The following is an 18425-nucleotide window of genomic DNA, read 5'->3' on the forward strand; positions in this document are numbered from 1 at the left end:
TCTCATTAAGAAAAAATGGTTTACTTTGTGAAGGCTGTATTTGCAAATCTAATAGCTAGATAGATATCTTTAAAAATACAGCCGACTAAGTGGGTTTATTTTAAATCTGTAGGCTCTTTAGATACGGATAGTATCACTACAATTTTAGCTTCAACATTTATAAGATTTCTATAAAATTGATAGCTAAACATTTGATTATCCTTTATATCTCATTTCAGCATTACAGAAGAGGACTTCAGTAGATGAAAATGATTGAAGTCTTGATATTGAAGGTATATTGATTTTGTTTTAAAAGAAGTCTCAGTATTGTAAAGAACTTGTGCATATATTGGAACACAAGAAACTTTAGGGACAGGAAAAAAATATCCAGAATAAAATTGTTCGTTCCCTTTTTTTTTTTTTTTTTTGGACTTATGGGTATACAGACAAGTTGAAATCTAGTAAATTTTTAAAAAGTTAAAAGTAATTTCAGATATTTATCTGCTCCTGAATTTTCTCTGCCAATTTTTATTTGCAAGGATACTTTAATATTCATAAATTTTTCTCCCATTTTACTGCATGAAGCCCCATAGAAGCAACATGTGATACTGACCATACACATATATACAAAATAAACAAAATGTAAAAATAGAGAAATATATTTTAGCTATAGTAGTTTTGGGTGTTATTACAATGAGTGAAAAACAAAGTGTTATTTTTTTTGTGAGTGTGCGTGCAAATCTGCATTGTCCTTCCACTGGTTTTATGAAAAAGAGGTTTAAGTTTCAGCAGATCCTTGGGGAAGTGGTGGGTAGAAAGCAGGGAGCTACGGCTCTGTAGTATTGTGTTCTCTTTGCCCTGTCCACATGGAAGGCCTACTGGGGAGACAGCATCATTCCTTGGAAATAAGTGAGGAAACAACAGTTAAGATAATGCTGACCAAGTAGGTATTATCACTCACTGTCCTCTGTTATGGTGGGATCCTTTTCTACAAAACAGGGTATAACAACAACTGTGGGACTGATAGGAGCATGCTTCTGCAGGAGCATGGCTACTATGAAGATGGTGGAAAGTGAGAATTATTACAGAGGTGCTGGAATTCCACAGGTTACTTGTGATCCATGCAGATTTCAAAAGATCTGTATGTGTTAATGATTGAATCCACTACCTGTTCCTCAGGGTGGGAAAGAGAATAGGCACTCATGACATTTCCTGCTCCCTGTGTAAGAGAGGCCCATAATATTATAGACTGATTGTTTGTCTTTTATGCATGGTTTAGGGCACTAGCAGAAATTTTACAGAGATTTACTAGGCCTGGCACAAAATCTGTTTGCCCACTTTACCTCAGTGATTCTCCACTTAGGTTAATATAATTTTAGTAAGGCTGCTTTAGGTGGGAACTTCTGAATACCATAAAAATTGAATTATGAATACAGAAAGAAAACAAAGGATAGAAGGAAAAAGTGGCCAGAAATTTTGTGGCTCTGACAAAACCGAACATTTCCACTTGAAGAGCTCGGTTCCAGTTGCATGCTCTTTTTCTTCCATCCCCAAAATGTAGTAATTAGGATTCTCCATAAAGGATTCTTGAGCAGAGGAGGGGACTAACACAAATTGTGGATTGATTCAAGGAAGGGCAGGTGTGATGTGTCCTAGGTATGCCCTGTATGTAGGAGATGGTTGGAGGAGAATGTTGTCTGTTGTGAAACCATGAAATGTGTCCTTACTCCCAGGGGTCAAGTCTAATTTTTTTGTCTTGGGAAATGTTTGCTCCTAAACCTAAAATTGTAGTCTTCAGCTCCAAATCTTTGGTCACTACCTAGGCAGTTTTTAACAGGACTCAGTAATATTCTAGTGATGATTAACTTACATCATTTAAAAATAATTAAACTGACAATATAGGGTTTTCTTATGCCCAACATCATATTTCTTGTGAATATGACATACATTTTCTAAATATATTAAATGTACGATAGTAAACTAAACCTAACGTTTCCTTTTATTGTAAATACTCTGTTAAAAATCCATCCTATGCTCCCTCACTAGACACAACTGTCCTTTTTCTACACTGCTATTAGTCCCTCCCTCATCCCTCCCCACGTACATGGTGTTAACTTCCTCCTGCAGCGCAGTCAGCAAACCCTGTTCCTATCCTACTTTCTGAACCAGACCATCCCTGGTGTTCACCAAGTTTTTCTCTGCTTGATGCCCAACAGATTTCAGTGGGTTTCTTTTATCTTGTTTATACCCATCTTGGTGGTAAACCAGAACTTGCTGCTGGGCTGGGACCTTTGATCCCCTTATTTAGTTGAGCCTTTTAACTTAATTTACTCTGGAAAGAGGCAGAACAGATGCAACGCTTCTGCCTATCTTTGCCCTATGGAAAGCTGGATAAGGAAAAGAGAAACAAGTTCAGAAAAAAGATGCGCTAGTTATTCTACCATGCTTCAGTCCTGCGTAGAAAGGCACAGTTAAGCTTGGTTTTCCAGCTGCAGGGCAGGATAAATCCTCATGCTCATGAGGGAGGCAAGAAGCAGTGTAAAAGGGACTTGATTCATACTTATCATCTGGTCCTGTGTCTTTATTATAATTGTCTCTAGATCAGGGGTCGGCAACCTTTCAGAAGTGGTGTGCGAGTCTTCATTTATTCACTCTAATTTAAGGTTTTGCATGCCAGTAATATATTTTAACATTTTTAGAAGGTCTCTTTCTATAAGTCTATAATATATAACTAAACTATTGTTGTATGTAAAGTAAATAAGGTTTATAAAATGTTTAAGAAGCTTCATTTAAAATTAAATTAAAATTCAGAGCCCCCCAGACTGGTGGCCAGGACCCGGGCAGCGTGAGTGTCACTGAAAGTCAGCTCGTGTGCCATAGGTTGCCTACCCCTGTTCTAGATCAGTGGTCTCCAAAGTGGGGTGCGCAAGACCATCCCTAGAGGTGCGCGGCAGGAGGAGCGCTGCCGGCACGGTGGCAGCAGCACTCCTGGACCTTTGATTCTTCGGCGGCATGCTGGTGGAAGCTCTTCTTTTTTTTTTTTTCTTTGCTTCCCCAGAGCTGGCCCTGGGGGTGCGCGATTCAAAAAGTTTGGAGACCACTACTCTAGATGATTCTAATCATGCAGAAAGAAAGCTAATGTTTTATAAATGCAGAAAACAGGCTTAAATTCTGATTTCCCAGGCCATAGAACATTCTCAAAATATTTCCTAGCAGATATCTTTTAGAATAACATCTAGTCTTGATTTTAAAATTGTCAGTGTTGGAGAGTCCACCATGACCTTTAATAGTTTGTTCCAAAGGTTAATTACTCTCACTGTTAAAAATGTACACCATATTTCCAGTCTGAATTTGTCTAGCTTCAACTTCCAGTCATTGGATTGTGTTATACCTTTCTTTGCTTGAGTGAAGAGCCAATTATTAAATATTTGTTCCCCATATAGCAATTTATAGACTGTAATCAGTTATCCCTTAACCTTGTCTTAGTTAAGGTAAACAGACTTGAGGAGCTCAATCTGTCACTGTAAAGCAGATTTTCTAATCTTGTAATCATTCTTGTGGCTCTTCGCTGAACATTCGCTAATTTTTCAACATCCATCTTGAATTGTGGGCACCAGTACTGGACCCAGTATTCCAGCTGTGGTGTCATGAGTACCAAATACAGAGGTAAAATAACATCTCTACTCCTGCTTGAGATTTCCTCTGTTTATGCATGCTGGAATCGCATTAGTATTTTTGGCCACGGTGTTGCACTAGGAGTTCACATTCAGCGGATTAATCATCACAAACCCTAAATCTTGTGAAGAAGCTTATAAAGCATTCCTGTAAACTGCTCACTCCACAAGAGATGCCACATAATGGTCAGATAAAGGTAATTTTATGAGGAAACATGCTGAGTGAATCCTTTGGTCCTGTATGCCTGCATTTTCCAACCACTGTAAGATAGACATACTTATGATCCCATGGGATTTGATAGGAATGTGTTGAAAAATATGGTGTTTCAGTAACCTTTCTTGACCCCCAGTTTTTGTATCTCTGTACTGTTTAAACAGTCCAATAATCTTCCCAGGATTTTTTTTTAACTCCTCATAGTGTCTTATTTTGAAGATGTTGGATATGAAGGCAGTAGGGAGAGGAAAAAATATTTCTTCGGTTTAGATGATTGAACTCTTCATATTCAACCGTCTTAGCTTCATTCAGAGAAATTCTTTTTGGTAAACATCTGCCACAGAGAAGGAATAGATTATTTTAGTTAAAAGTCCATTATAGATGTTGGGTTAAATGTTAAGGAAACATGAAGTTGAGTGTATTACAGCTTTGGAAGTTACCAGCATTTCTTAAGCTATTGAGTTAATCCAAAACTGTGGAAAATTTATGGGTTAAAAAAATTGGGGAAGCCAGCTTGCCTTGCAGGTGAACTTTGAAAAAACCTGTACCTCAGTGCTGAAGCCCAAAGCACAGTGGAAAGGTGAAACCTTGTTCCAAAGATGATGTGCTGCAGATCCCCAAGCCCTGAGTGTGGAGGAAAGACCAGCTGTCTTCAGTTTGCTTCTGGATTGGAGGCCCTAGAATGCATCCCTTTTAAAGACAGGCGAAATTGTTCCTGGCAACACAGCTGGTGAACTGGACTTTGTTATACTAAGAGTATAGTATGTAATACTTTAAATGTTGTTGTTTGGGATGTTAAACAGATTATCATCTTTTTTTTTTTTTTTTACAGAAGCCCTTCTATTCACCTTTTAATGACAAAGTGTAAATGTCAGAAGATTTCTGACTTTTTAAAGCCACTAGAAGCTCTGATTTTTTTTAACTTTTTTCATGTTACAGTACCAGTTATGTGATTTGAATATTAGTGATCATTTTGTCTTTGAAAGTTTGTGTATGTATGTATATTGCTAAGATGTTCTTGGAAATATGCAGCTTTTAGGGTTTTTTTAACTAAAAGTTCAGCACCTGATATTGCTCATTGTTCTTGTCATCTTTTTTTGTGTGGTTTTAATTATGCTTCACCTTTTGATTAGATTGAAGACCCAGGCTGCTTTTGGGTCTTTGTAAAAGGATGCGGGCCTTTTGTAGACTGTGAAATGGAATATAAAAAACTGCATGCTGAAATGAATCAGTTCTATAACCGAGATGTGGAGGAAGTAAAGCCATTAACATTAGAAGAAGGGCAGGTAACATTTTCAGTCATTTTGCTACATAAAGATTGTGAGGGAAGTAGAAAATTCTGGTGTTTTATTGGGTTGTTAGAGGTTATATATTTGTTAGAATCATAGCTTATAAGAATTGCTTATCCTGAAAGTGAACTTAAATTAAAATGTAACTACATTATCTTGAACTTTTGAGAAAAGTGTGTGGTATGGGTTTAGAGGTATTTTTGTGTAATTTAAGTTAGAGGATGAGTACATATACAGTAAAAGCTTTGTTATCTGTCATATTGGCGGAATGGGGGGTGCCCGTAAGTCAAAAATTCCAGTTAACTAAGAGGAAGGGAGTTTGGGTGTGGGAGGGGACTCAGGGCAGGGAGTTGGGGCGCAGGAAGGGTTTCGGGATGGCGGATCTGGGCGGCACTCACCTTGGGTGGCTCCTCGCAAGCGGCGACATGTCCCTGCTGTTCCTAGGCAGAGGCACGGCCAGGAGGTTCTGTGCACTTCCCTTGCCCGCAGGCACTACCCCCGCAGCTCCCATTGGCTGGGAACCATGGCCAATAGGAGCTGCAGAGCCAGGGCGCAGGGCGGGAGCAGCGAATGCAGCCCCTGTGGCTATTCCTCCACTTGTGGGGAGCCGCCCGAGGTGAGCACAGCCCAGATCTGGCACCCCCAGCCCCCTCCCACAGCCTCCCAACTCCCTGCCCTGAGCCCCCTCCCACATCCAAAGTTCTTCCCAGAGCCTGTGCCTTGCACCCCCTCCTGAAATGCTGGTTTGTAGAGCCTTCCGTTTGGCAAAGTGCCAGATAACAGCTTTTACTGTACATTTGTAGAAATAATATATAACCACATAAGATGTAAAATACATTTTTTGAGGACATCACTGGAAATAAAACTATATTTTCTTCTCTCCTTAGAAAAAGACTTTGTGCTGTAGCTATTTCTGTATTCAAGAAGTAAATATATAACCTGTACAAATCTAGGTCCATATACAGAAATATATGCATCTTTTATCTCCCCAGGTTTGTGTGGTTTTTTGTCAGGAACTGAAATGCTGGTGTAGAGCAGTTGTTAAGTCAATCCTGTTCTGTGCTGATCACTACCTAGCAGAGTGTTTCCTTGTGGATTATGCCAAGTATATTCCTGTTAAAACAAAAAAGTATGTATTATTGTGATTTACAAAGTTATTGATGAAGGCTTTTTTTCAAATTAATACACTTTTAAATATTTTTAATCTTGATTTATATTGACTAAAACTAGAGAGCTATGGTAGTTCAAATTGTGAAGACTGTAGGTCAGGTCCTGCAAACACTACTAGGCATATAATGGGATCACTCTCAGTATTAAACACTGCCTGACATTATTTGCAGTATCAAGTGCTACTTTTGTCACTACAGAGGCTAGATACCTCTAGGGCAGCGTTTCTCAAACTGGGGGCCGTGAGGCCGCGCTGATCAACTCCTCTTCCCTCCCAGTGCCTCCTGCATGCTGGGGAACATCTGTTCGATGGCGTACAAGAGGCTCTGGGAGGGAGGGGGAGTACTGGGGATGGGGCATGCTCTGGGGAGGGGGCGGAAGATGTGGAAGCCTGTTACTGCTAGCATGTACAGTAAAAGCTGTGTTATCTGGCACTTTGCCAGCCGGAAAGCTCTAAAAACCAGCATTTCGGGAGTGGATGCAGGGCGCAGGCTCTGGGAGGAAGTTGGGGTGTGGGAGGGGGCTTGGGGCAGGGAGTTAGTTGCTTTGATTTAAGTCTTTCCGAAATCACTGATTTTAATCATGATTAAAATAAAAAAAACAGGAAACCTTGATTTAAATCATCAATCTAAACCATGTTTTGCATTTGGACTTTTTAGTTATTTTCTAAAGAAAAACTGAGTCTCATTGGTTAGTAACCATTAAAACATGTTGATTTGCAACTAAATATAGCCTTTATATTAAATTTGGTGATCCTTTTTGCTAACTATATGGATACACTACATGTATACACATTTATTTAAGCAGTTATATAGCTTAACTTACATTTATTCAGATTCTTACTTTTTATATGTTAAAATATATGTTTTATATGTATATCTAACTTTATATGTTAGAAAATGGTGAATGATGCATTTCCTATTTACTAGACAATTCTTTTATTTGTGATGTGTGTCAAGCTATATTTGGAAGGAAATTCACAAAAACATTTAATTTTTTTTAATGAATAAAACTACCATAAATGTGATGGAATCAGAAGAAAAAATATTTACTAAAACATGGTTTGCATTTAAATCTAACTTATTTATTAATCAAAGGAAGTATTATCTGTAGGTTTGTAAACTGAACTGATTATTCTGTATCACTATGTCCCTTCAAGATTTTAGAACTAAGACCTTATCCTCTCTCACACAGTTATTATTCTTAGGGTATGTCTACACTACGAAATTAGGTCGAATTTATAGAAGTTGACTTTTTAGAAAGCAATTTTATACAGTCGATTGTGTGCGTCCCTACTAAGCGCATTAAGTCATTGGAGTGCGTCCACAGTACTGAGGCTAGCATCGACTTTCAGAGCGTTGCACTGTGGGTAGCTATCCCATAGTTCCTGCAGTCTCCGCTGCCCATTGGAATTCTGGGTTGAGCTCCCAATGCCTGATGGGGCAGAAACATTGTTGCGGTTGGGTACATGTCATCAGTCATCCCTCCCTCGGGGAAAGCAACAGCAGACAATCGTTTCGTGCCTTTTTTCTGTGCGGGCGCCATACTGCTTTCAGCAGCCGGTGCGGTAGGTCTGCAAACCATCGTAGTCATCCACTGCTTCCGCTGCAGCTCTGCTCTCCTAATGCTGTGAATCCACCTCGCAGGTCCTCTACATGACCGTTGTCATCCACCACTTCTGCTGCCACTCTCCTCTCCTGGTGGTCTCACAGGACCGCTTCTGCTGCAACTCTGCTCAGCTGCTCTTGTCTCACCATACCATGGCAAGCGTGCAGCCTGCTCAGCTTTCATGTCCTGGCAGCAGACTGTGCAATAGGTCTGCAAACCATCGTCATTGAACGACCGCTTCCCCTGCAACTCTGCTCTCTTGCAGACACCATACCACGGCAAGCATGGAGCCCGCTCAGATTACCGTGGCAGTTATGAGGATTGTAAAGACCTCGCGCATTATCATACAGTATATGCAGCCCCAGAACCTGCAAAAGCAGGCGAGGAGGCGATGGCAGCATGGTGACGAGAGTGATGAGGACATGGACACAGACTTCTCTCAAAGCACGGGACCCGGCAATTTGGCCATCCTGGTGGCAATGGGGCAGGCTCATGCTGTGGAACGCCGATTCTGGGCCCGGGAAACAAGTACAGACTGGTGGGACCGCACAGTGTTGCAGGTCTAGGATGATTCCCAGTGGCTGCAAAACTTTCGCATGCGTAAGGGCACTTTCATGGAACTTTGTGACCTGCTTTCCCCTGCCCTGAAGCGCAAGAATACCAAGATGAGAGCAGCCCTTACAGTTCACAACCGAGTGGCAATAGCCCTCTGGAAGATTGCAACGCCAGATAGCTACCAGTCAGTTGGGAATCAATTTGGAGTGGGCAAATGTACTGTGGGGGCTGCTGTGATCCAAGTAGCCAACCCAATCACTGAGCTGCTGCTATCAAGGGTAGCGATTCCAGGAAGTGTGCAGGTCACAGTGGATGGCTTTGCTGCAATGGGATTCCCTAACTGTGGTGGGGCCATAGACGGAACCCATATCCCTATCTTGGGACCGGAGCACTAAGGCAGCCAGTACATAAACCGCAAGGGGTACTTTTCAATGTTGCTGCAAGCACTGGTGGATCACAAGGGATATTTCACCAACATCAACATGGGATGGCCGGGAAAGGTACATGATGCTCGCATCTTCAGGAACTCTGGTCTGTATGAACAGCTGCAGCAAGGGACTTACTTTTCAGACCAGAAAATAACCATTGGGGATGTTGAAATGCCTATAGTTATCCTTGGGGACCCAGCCTACCCCTTAATGCCGTGGCTCATGAAGCCATTCACAGGCAGCCTGGACAGTAGTCAGGAGCTGTTCAACTATAGGCTGAGCAAGTGCAGAATGGTGGTAGAATGTGCATTTGGATGTTTAAAAGCATGCTGGCGCAGTTTACTAACTCAGACCTCAGTGAAACCAGTATTCCCATTGTTATTGCTGCTTGCTGTGTGCTCCACAATATCTGTGAGAGTAAGGGGGAAACGTTTATGGCAGGGTGGGAAGTTTGAAGCAAATCGCCTGGCCGCAGATTACGCACAGCTGGACACCAGGACGGTTAGAAGAGCACAACAGGGTGCGCTGCGCATCAGAGAAGGTTGGAAGACCAGTTTCATGGCTGACCAGGCTACGGTGTGACAGTTCTGTTTGTTTTTCCTTGAGGAAAACCCGCCCCCTTGGTTCACTCTACTTCCCTGTAAGCCAGCTGTCCTCCCTTTCTCCCTTTGATCACCGCTTGCAGAGGCAATAAAGTCATTGTTGTTTCAAATTCATGCATTCTTTATTAATTTGTCACACAAATAGGGGGAATACCTGCCAAGGTAGCCCAGGAGGGGTGGGGGAGGAGGGAAGGACAAGGCCACACTGCACTTCAGAACTTATCTAATGCCAGCCTTCTGTTGTTTGGGCAGTCCTCTGGGGTGGAGTGGTTGGGTGAGGAGGCTATGGAACTTGGGCGAGGAGGGTGGTTGGTTACAGAGGGGCTGCGGTGGCGGTCTGTGCCTTTCCTGCACCTCAACCATACGCCAGAGCATATCAGTTTGATCCTCCAGTTGCCTCAGCATTGCATCCTGTCTCCTTTCATCATGATGCTGGCCGCCACCTCTCCTGTTGCTCCAGCCATCTATCCTCTCGTGCGTCCCTCCTGTCCTTGTGTTCATTTTGTGCTTTCCTGGACTCTGCCATTGTCTGCCTGCACGCATTCTGCTGGGCTCTTTCAGTTTGGGTGGACTGCATGAGCTCAGAGAACATTTAATCACGAGTGCTTTTTATTCCCGCCTTCTTATCTGTGCTAGCCTTTGGGACGGAGATGCTGGTCGCAGCATTGAAACATTTGCAGCTGTGGGAGGGAAAAAAAGGAGATTAAAATTGAAAAAGACACATTGGCCATTTAAAATGAGGGGCTGATGTTTTCAGGTTAACATGCAGCACAAACCCAACTAACCCCTCCTCCACATCCAATTCTCTGGGATGATCGCTTCACCTCTCCTCCTACCGCGTGGCTAACAGTGGGGATGATTTCTTTTCAGCCACAGGCAAACAACCTAGCAGGAACGGCTACCTCTGATGTCCCCTTAATAAAATTCCCCTATTTCAACCAGGTGACCATGAATGATATCACTCTCCTGAGGATAACACAGAGAGAGAAAGAACGGATGTTGCTTGAATGCCAGCAAACACCGGGACTACACGCTGCCATGCTTTCTTATGCAATGATTCCAGACTACGTGCTACTGGCCTGGCGTGGTAAAGTGTCCTACTGTGGAGGACGCAATATGGCTGCCCTCCCCAGAAACCTTGTGTAAAGGCTTTGGGAGAATCTCCAGGACAGCTTCATTGAGGTGTCCCTGGAGGATTTCCGCCCCATCCCCAGACACATTAACAGACTTTTCCAGTAGCTGTACTGGCCGCGAATGCATCCCAAGTCTTCAGGGCAAATTAATCATTACACACACTTGCTTTTAAACCGTGTATTATATTTACAAAGGTACAATCACCAGACATGCCTTCTCCGCCTTCAAGGTCCGGGAGCCCGGGTTGGGAGGGTATTGGCTCCAGGGTGATAAACAGTTCCTGGCTGTCGGGGAGAATGGCTTGTCTGGTGTGCGCTATCTTCAGCCTCCCCCTCATCATCTTCCTCGTCCCCAAAATCTTCATCCCTGTTGCGTGAGACTCCCTTGCAGGAGTCCACGTACAAGTGTGGGGTAGTTGTAGGGGAACTCCCTAGAATTGCATGCAGCTCATCATCGAAGTGGCATGTCTGGGGCTCTGACCCCGAGTGAGCGTTTGCCTCTTTGGTAGGCTTGCCAGAGCTCCTTAAGTTTCACATGGCACTGCTGCGGGACCCTGTGATAGCCTCTGTCCTTCATACTCTTAGAGATTTTTTTCAAATATTTTGGCATTTCGACTCTTGGAACGGCATTCTGATAGCATGGATTCAACTCCCCATACAGCGATCAGATCCAGTACCTCCTGTTCGGTCCATGCTGGAGATCTTTTGCGATTCTGGGACTCCGTGGTCATCTCTGCTGATGAGCTCTGCGTGGTCATGCCACGGTGGCCAAACAGGAAATGAAATTCAAAAGTTTTCGGGTCTTTTCCTGTTTACCTGGCCAGGGCATCCGAGTTGAGAGTGCTGTCCAGAGCGGTCACAATGGAGCACTGTGGGATTGCTCCCGGAGGCCAGTACTGTTGAACTGCATCCACAGTAACCCAAATTAGACCCTGCGATGTCTTTCAGCGCTAATCCCCTCGTCGGGGAGGAGTACAGAAGTAGATTTTAAGAGCCCTTTAAGTCGACAAAAATGGCTTCGTTGTGTGGACGGGTGCAGCGTGAAATCGATGTAACGCTGCTAAATTCAACCTAAACTCGTAGTGTAGACCAGGGCTTAGACTTGAAAAAGAAAACAAGCTTTCCTGCTTTTTCAACTGCCAGTTGGTTTCTTAACACTGTGTTGCCAGCTGCAGCGGGGTGGGACATGGGAATGCTGCTGTGCCCTAGAATGTGTAGTGAATAGAGATTCATATCAGGTTGTTACATCTAATTATGTTTAAAACTTTTTTTCACTGTTAAGCATTCGGGTTGCAGTGGAAGCATTTATGCAACTTCCATATAGAGCGAAAAAGTTTAGACTGTACTGCACAAAGCCAGTCACGTTGTGTATAGATTTCTGTGAAGATGCTGCAGAAATAGTGTAAGTATGGCTTGAGAAAAATATAGTGTACTATACACAAAATTAGTAATAATACATTTTCTAGTTAAATGCACAGCTTAATTGCAAAATAAAAGACATTTATTTTTATAATTTTATAATAGTTTTTTTTTCCCTGTCAAGGTTCCTTCCCCATTCTGAACTTTAGGGTACAGATGTGGGGACCTGCATGAAAGACCCCCTAAGCTTATTCTTACCAGCTTAAGTTAAAAACTTCCTCAGGGTACAAACTTTGCCTTGTCCTTGAACCCTATGCTGCCACCACCAAGCGTGTTAAATAAAGAACAGGGAAAGAGCCCACTTGGAGACGTCTTCCCCCAAAATATCCCCCCAAGCCCTGTATCCGCTTTCCTGGGGAAGGCTTGATAAAAATCCTTACCAATTTGTACAGGTGAACACGGACCCAAACCCTTGGATTTTAAGAACAATGAAAAATCAATCAGGTTCTGAAAAGAAGAATTTTAATTAAAGAAAAGGTAAAAAAAATCACCTCTGTAAAATCAGGAATGTAAATACCTTACAGGGTAATCAGATTCAACACATAGAGAATCCATCTAGGCAAAACCTTAAGTTACAAAAAGACACAAAAACAGGAATATACATTCTATCCAGCACAGCTTATTTTACCAGCTATTAAACAAAAGGAAATCTGACGCATTTCTAGCTAGATTACTTACTTACTAACTAACAGAAGTTCTAAGACTGCATTCCTGATCTGTTCCCGGCAAAAGCATCACACAGACAAACAAACCCTTTGTTCCCTCCCACCCCCCTCCAGCTTTGAAAGTATCTTGTCTCCTCATTGGTCATTTTGGTCAGGTGCCAGTGAGGTTATCTTAGCTTCTTAACCCTTTGCAGGTGAAAGGGTTTTGCCTCTGGCCAGGAGGGATTTTATAGCACTGTATACAAAAAGGTGGTTACCCTTCCCTTTATATTTATAACACCCTCCTTAGTAGGGTCTTTGGGATTGCTATTGGATTTTGTTATTCCTATATTTCTGTACCACTCTTGCAATGGCTGCTTTTTTTTTTTTTGGTTGTAAAGGACTGGATAGGATTCCTTTGTGAGAGAGAGCTGGTTGTTGAATAATAAAAACAGTTCAGTTCCTGGTGGCCTTGGGCAGCATCATATTTCCAAAGCTCTGAATCACTGCAGTAGCACATGTTAAGGTCCCTGCTTAGCAAATGATCAAGAGCAGGAAACCAACTTGGTATAAAGTACTAACACAAGGCTGATCCAAGTGGTTTATTTATTTATTTATTTTTGTAGTGTTTGGTTTGGTTTGGAAGAGGGAATACATGTAATGTGACAAAGTTCCTCCTCAACCTTGGTGGGTCTTGTGCTTATTGGCGGATTTGCTCACCTTGGAGCTTCACGGCAGCCCTCAGTTTGGCCGTTTTTCAGAACCCACAGTCCAGGCTGACTCTTCCTGTGTCTGACCAGGAGTTGGGAGGATTTGGGGGGAACCCGGGCCCGCCTTCTACTCCGGGTTCCAGCCCAGGGCCCTGTGGAATGCAGCTGTCTAGAGTGCCTCCTGGAACAGCTGTGTGACAGCTACCACTCCCTGGGCTACTTCCGCATGGCCTCCTCCCAACACCTTCTTTATCCTCCCCATAGGACCTTCCTCCTGGTGTCTGATAATGCTTGTACACCTCAGTCCTCCAACAGTCCGCATTCTCACTCTCAGCTCCTAGTGCCTCTTGTTCCTAGCGCCTCACATGCACACCACAAACTGAAGTGAGCTCCTTTTTAAAACCCAGGTGCCCTGATTAGCCTGCCTTAATTGATTCTAGCAGCTTCTTGATTGGCGGTAGGTGTTCTAATCAGCTTGTCTGTCTTAATTGTCTCCAGAAGGTTCCTGATTTTTCTGGAACCTTCCCTGTTATCTTACCCAGGGAAAAGGGACCTACTTAGCCTGGGGCTAATATATCTGCTTTCTATTACTCTCCTATAGCCATCTGGCCCGACTCTGTCACAGTAACTTAAGTTACATTCTATGTATATCAGGTGTTACAATGGGCCTTCTGTATAGGAAGTGGGAGGTGGTAAGACATTCATGACTTAAATAAGAAGCTATTAAATGGTGTGCTTTTTTTATTTTTTTGGACCCTTAAATATTTTAACAAGGATTCATGTTGCATTAAATTGTGAACTCTGTGGGAAACTTTTGTCATACTTGTTAAACATTATTTCACAATAGCTTAATTTTTGTTTTATTTATTTAAAGTAATTAATGTGCTCTTACAATTTAATTGTCTGTTCTATTTTTTGGAGACTAACTTTCCTTCACTTTCTTTGTGGGTATAGACCAACGTGTTTGTCTTTTACTAATATACAATCAAGGGACAGAATTGTGTTCAGCAGTTCTAAATGAGTAACGTGCAATTCCTCTTGATGGCAGAGCTGAAAAATGTAGCTGTGATCAACTAGCCTGAACTCATGCACAGAGTAGTAAACTTAAAGTATTCCTATTATATTGTATCTAATCTGTTCTTTGTTTTTTTCCAGTGATGGTGCTTCAATTGCCATCCTTGGTAGTATGCTATAATTGATTTAGCTGTTAAAATATTTTTCATAATTTCATTCAAGTGTACTACCATATAAAATAGTGATGTGTGAAAAATCACTTGTTTTATGCTACAGAGAGATAATTGATCTTGTTTATATCTTTCTAGACCTGCAAAGAGATGGGACAGTGCTGCTATTCAGTACTTTCAAAACCTTCTAATAGGTAAAGAAAAATACAGTTACAACCAAGAATGTTGTTGAAATGACACAAGAGAAATCGAAACGAACAGCTGGTTAACTTGTTATAGGAAGTGTTACAATCTTGTCCAGTCCGCCTCTCTAGTTGGGCATCAGCCTGTTGTAAAAGGACACGAATCCTGGGTTCTGCATGCTTCTAAGCTCTGCTGGGTCTGGTTAGTGATTGATTGCTGTTCCTAACTCTAGGGGCCTCAGGCATACTCCTGGGTGTGATGCTCGTGTCAGCCACCTTCTTGCAAAGTAGGACCTCTTAGTCTGGCTGCCTTAGATCCCAGAACCAGTGCCACAGCCCTCATAAGCTCCCAGCCACTTAGGTACGTATCCCTAGAGTCCAACTGTCTATGGGAGCTCTGGTTTCTCAGTTAATCCCTTCAGGGACAATGTGACTGGAAGGCAAGGAACACACGTTTAGCCAAGCAAATTCTTAAAACAGACACTTAACAAAGCACATGAGTTACAGATCTCTGGAAACTTAAGACAGTCCTGAATGTCGTCCCCCAGTCTCATCTCATCCTTTCTGAGAGTCCTGAAGTCTGGTCTGTGTCTTTAGGCCTTGCAGCCCTGTTGGTCTTCCCTTTGTATATCGTGGTCTGCTTGCATGTGGTGGTGGGTGGCCTCTTTCTTAGCGATGCAGCCATCTTTTTAAACTTGCCCCTGTGCTCCTGGCTGAGGAGCTGAAGCCCTTTTATTGAACTCATGGATAGGCTGGTAGTTGAGAGACAGAGTTGATGGCCCTTAACGGTTGTCTTGTTAACCCTCTGCTAGGGTGTTCCACACCATAGCATGAGCACACATTGACCAAACTATGCTGACCTTGTCAGGATTAGACTGGTTTTCTGCACCACCTTGGTGTCATGTCATGACCCAATGTGGAGATTACAATGCAAAGTGAAGGTTACAGTCCAAAATGGTGTTCACAGTGTGACAAAGATGTATCCCTAGTCTGTCACTGGAAATAATACAAACCTAGTAATTGATGTGCCAGAAAAGGGCAATAATAAATGTCTAAAACACTCCAAAGCCTATCAGTGGAGATTTTGAGATCTGCTAGTATAAATTAGGGCTGTTGAGTAATCGCAGTTAACTCATGCGATTAACTCAAAAAAAGAATCGCGTTTAAAAAAATGAATCGTGATTAATTGCACTGTTAAACAATAGAATACCAATTGAAATTATTAAATAGTTTTGGATGCTTTTCTACATTTTCAAATATATTGATTTCAATTATAACACAGAATATAAAGTGTACAATGCTCACTTTTTATATTTTTTTATTATGAATATTTGCACTGTAAAAATGAAGAAATAGTGTTTTTCAATTCACCTCATACGAGTACCATAATGCACTCTTGATCATAAAAGTGCAACTTACAAATGTAGATTTTTTTGTTACATAACTGCACTGAAAAAACCAGAACAATCTAAAACTTTAGATCCTACAAGTCTACTCAGTCCTACTTCTTGTTCAGCCAATTGCTAAGACAAACAAGTTTGTTTACATTTACGGGAGATAATGCTGCCTGCTTCGTATTTACAGTGTCACCTGAAAGTGAGAACAGGTGTTCACATGGCACTTTCGTAGCTGGCCTTGCAAGGAATTTACGTGCCAGATATGCTAAACATTCATATGCCCCTTCATGCTTCGGCCATCATTCCAGAGGACACGGTTCCATGCTGATGACGCTCGTTTAAAAAAATGCCTTAATTAAATTTGTGACTGCACTCCTTGGGGGAGAATTGTATGTCTCGTGCTCTGTTTTATCCTCATTCTGCCATATAGTTCATGTTATAGCAGTCTCGGATGATGACTCAGCACGTTTTTCATTTTAAGAACACTTTCAATGCAGATTTGACAAACGCAAAGAAGGTACCAATGTGAGACTTCTAAAAATAGCTATCGCACTCGACCCAAGGTTTAAGAATCTGAAGTGCCTTCCAAAATCTGAGAGGGATGATGTGTGGAACATGCTTTCAGGAATCTTAAAGGAGCAACACTCTGATGTGGAAGCTACAGAACCCAAACCACCGAAAAAGAAAATCAGCCTTCTGCTGGTGGCATCTGACTAAGACGATGAAAATGAATATGCATCACTCCGCACTACTTTGGATTGTTATCAAGCAGAACCCGTCGTCGGCATGGACACGACTTCTGGAATGGTGGTTGAAGCATGAAGGGATGTATGAATCTTTAGCGCATCTGGCACGTAAATACCTTGCGATGCCAACTACAACTGTGCCATGCAAACACCTGTTGTCACTTTTAGGTAACATTGTAAACAAGAAGTGGACAGCATTTATGTCCTGTAAATGTAAGCAAACTTGTTTGAGCAATTGGATGAACAAGAAGTAGGATGGAGTGGACATGCAGGCTCTAAAATTTTACATTTTTTTTTATTTTTGAGTGCAGTTTATTTTCCCCATAATTCTACATTTGTAAGTTCAACTTCCATGATAAAGAGATTGCACTACATTATTTGAATTAGGTGAATTGAAAAAACTATTTCTTTTGTTTTTTACTGTGCAAATATTTGTAATAAAATAAAATAAAGTGAGCACTGTACACTTTGTATTCTGTGTTGTAACTGAAATAAAAATATTTGAAAATGTAGAAAACATCCAAAACTAATTAAATAAATGGTATTCTATTATTTTTAACAGTGCAATTAATCACTATTAATTTTTTAAATTGCATGATTCATGGCAATTTTTTTTAATAGTTTCACAACCCTAGTATAAATCATGGATTAGTTATATTTGATACACAGCATTGGGCGAAGACCACTGTGAAGTTATTCAGGCTCTGAAAGGAAGTAAATTACATGCAACAACATCCTTGTGGGAAGATGGTTGTGCATATAATAGAGACGTCGGCTGTGACTCCATTTTTAAGGTTACATTGAGATTTGCCTTGAGGGACTAAAATTTCTGTTTCAAACTTTGTAGTACAGATTGTGATCCGTCAGTTATCTTATTTGGATACATGGACATATTTCTAATTAGCTTCAGTTTACAGAACTAGTATGAAACCAATTAATATATTGCAAAAACATGGCTGTAGTTAGGTATCAGTTGAAGTTTTTGATTCTGCTATGATATGGCAGTGCTTTGTCTTTAAATACACCTGTTGTGTACGTCTTAATGAAACTGCTTTAATCCTTTTGACCTAGTGCAGAAAGAAGCAATGAAAACATTGGAAGAAATCTATGGTGGGGAATTATTTAGGTATTAAGCATTTTTCATTCTTTAATGTTTTTTGGTGCTTCTGTTTTATTACACTTAGGAACCACCCAGATTGAGGCGAAGTTATGTGCAATAGAAGACGACATTTTTGATGTTTATCTTTACGTAACAATAAAAGATGAAAAGGTAGAGTATCTTACACGTACAAATCTGTCTACCTGCAGATCTGTGCTCACACAATATTTTGCAAGTCACTGTGGTCACATTAGTATGTGATCAATTTATTGAGAATCGAGTGTGTTTAATTCTGGATGAGCTAGAGTAATATTAACCTCTGTCAGTTATTGTAAAAGCTAAAATTAAGGATTTAATGGGGCTTTTATTTTAAGTCGCTGGTGCTCATAGCTCCC

The 18425-nt window shown here is 41.5% G+C and overlaps 1 protein-coding gene across 1 annotated transcript in view; it reads left to right on the forward strand.

Moving 5' to 3' along the window:
- Positions 1-18425, forward strand: part of TDRD12 (tudor domain containing 12) — a 123565-nt gene that overhangs the window by 3034 nt on the left and 102106 nt on the right. Inside the window, exons 4-9 of the mRNA XM_074968717.1 lie at positions 219-272; positions 5001-5153; positions 6149-6285; positions 11932-12051; positions 14745-14800; positions 18116-18201. Coding sequence (XP_074824818.1) covers positions 243-272; positions 5001-5153; positions 6149-6285; positions 11932-12051; positions 14745-14800; positions 18116-18201 — 582 coding nt within the window. The 5' untranslated portion in view covers positions 219-242. The remainder of the gene's footprint in view (positions 1-218; positions 273-5000; positions 5154-6148; positions 6286-11931; positions 12052-14744; positions 14801-18115; positions 18202-18425) is intronic.

Source organism: Natator depressus, chromosome 12, assembly GCF_965152275.1.
Source record: "Natator depressus isolate rNatDep1 chromosome 12, rNatDep2.hap1, whole genome shotgun sequence".
NCBI classification, from domain to species: Eukaryota; Metazoa; Chordata; order Testudines; family Cheloniidae; genus Natator; species Natator depressus.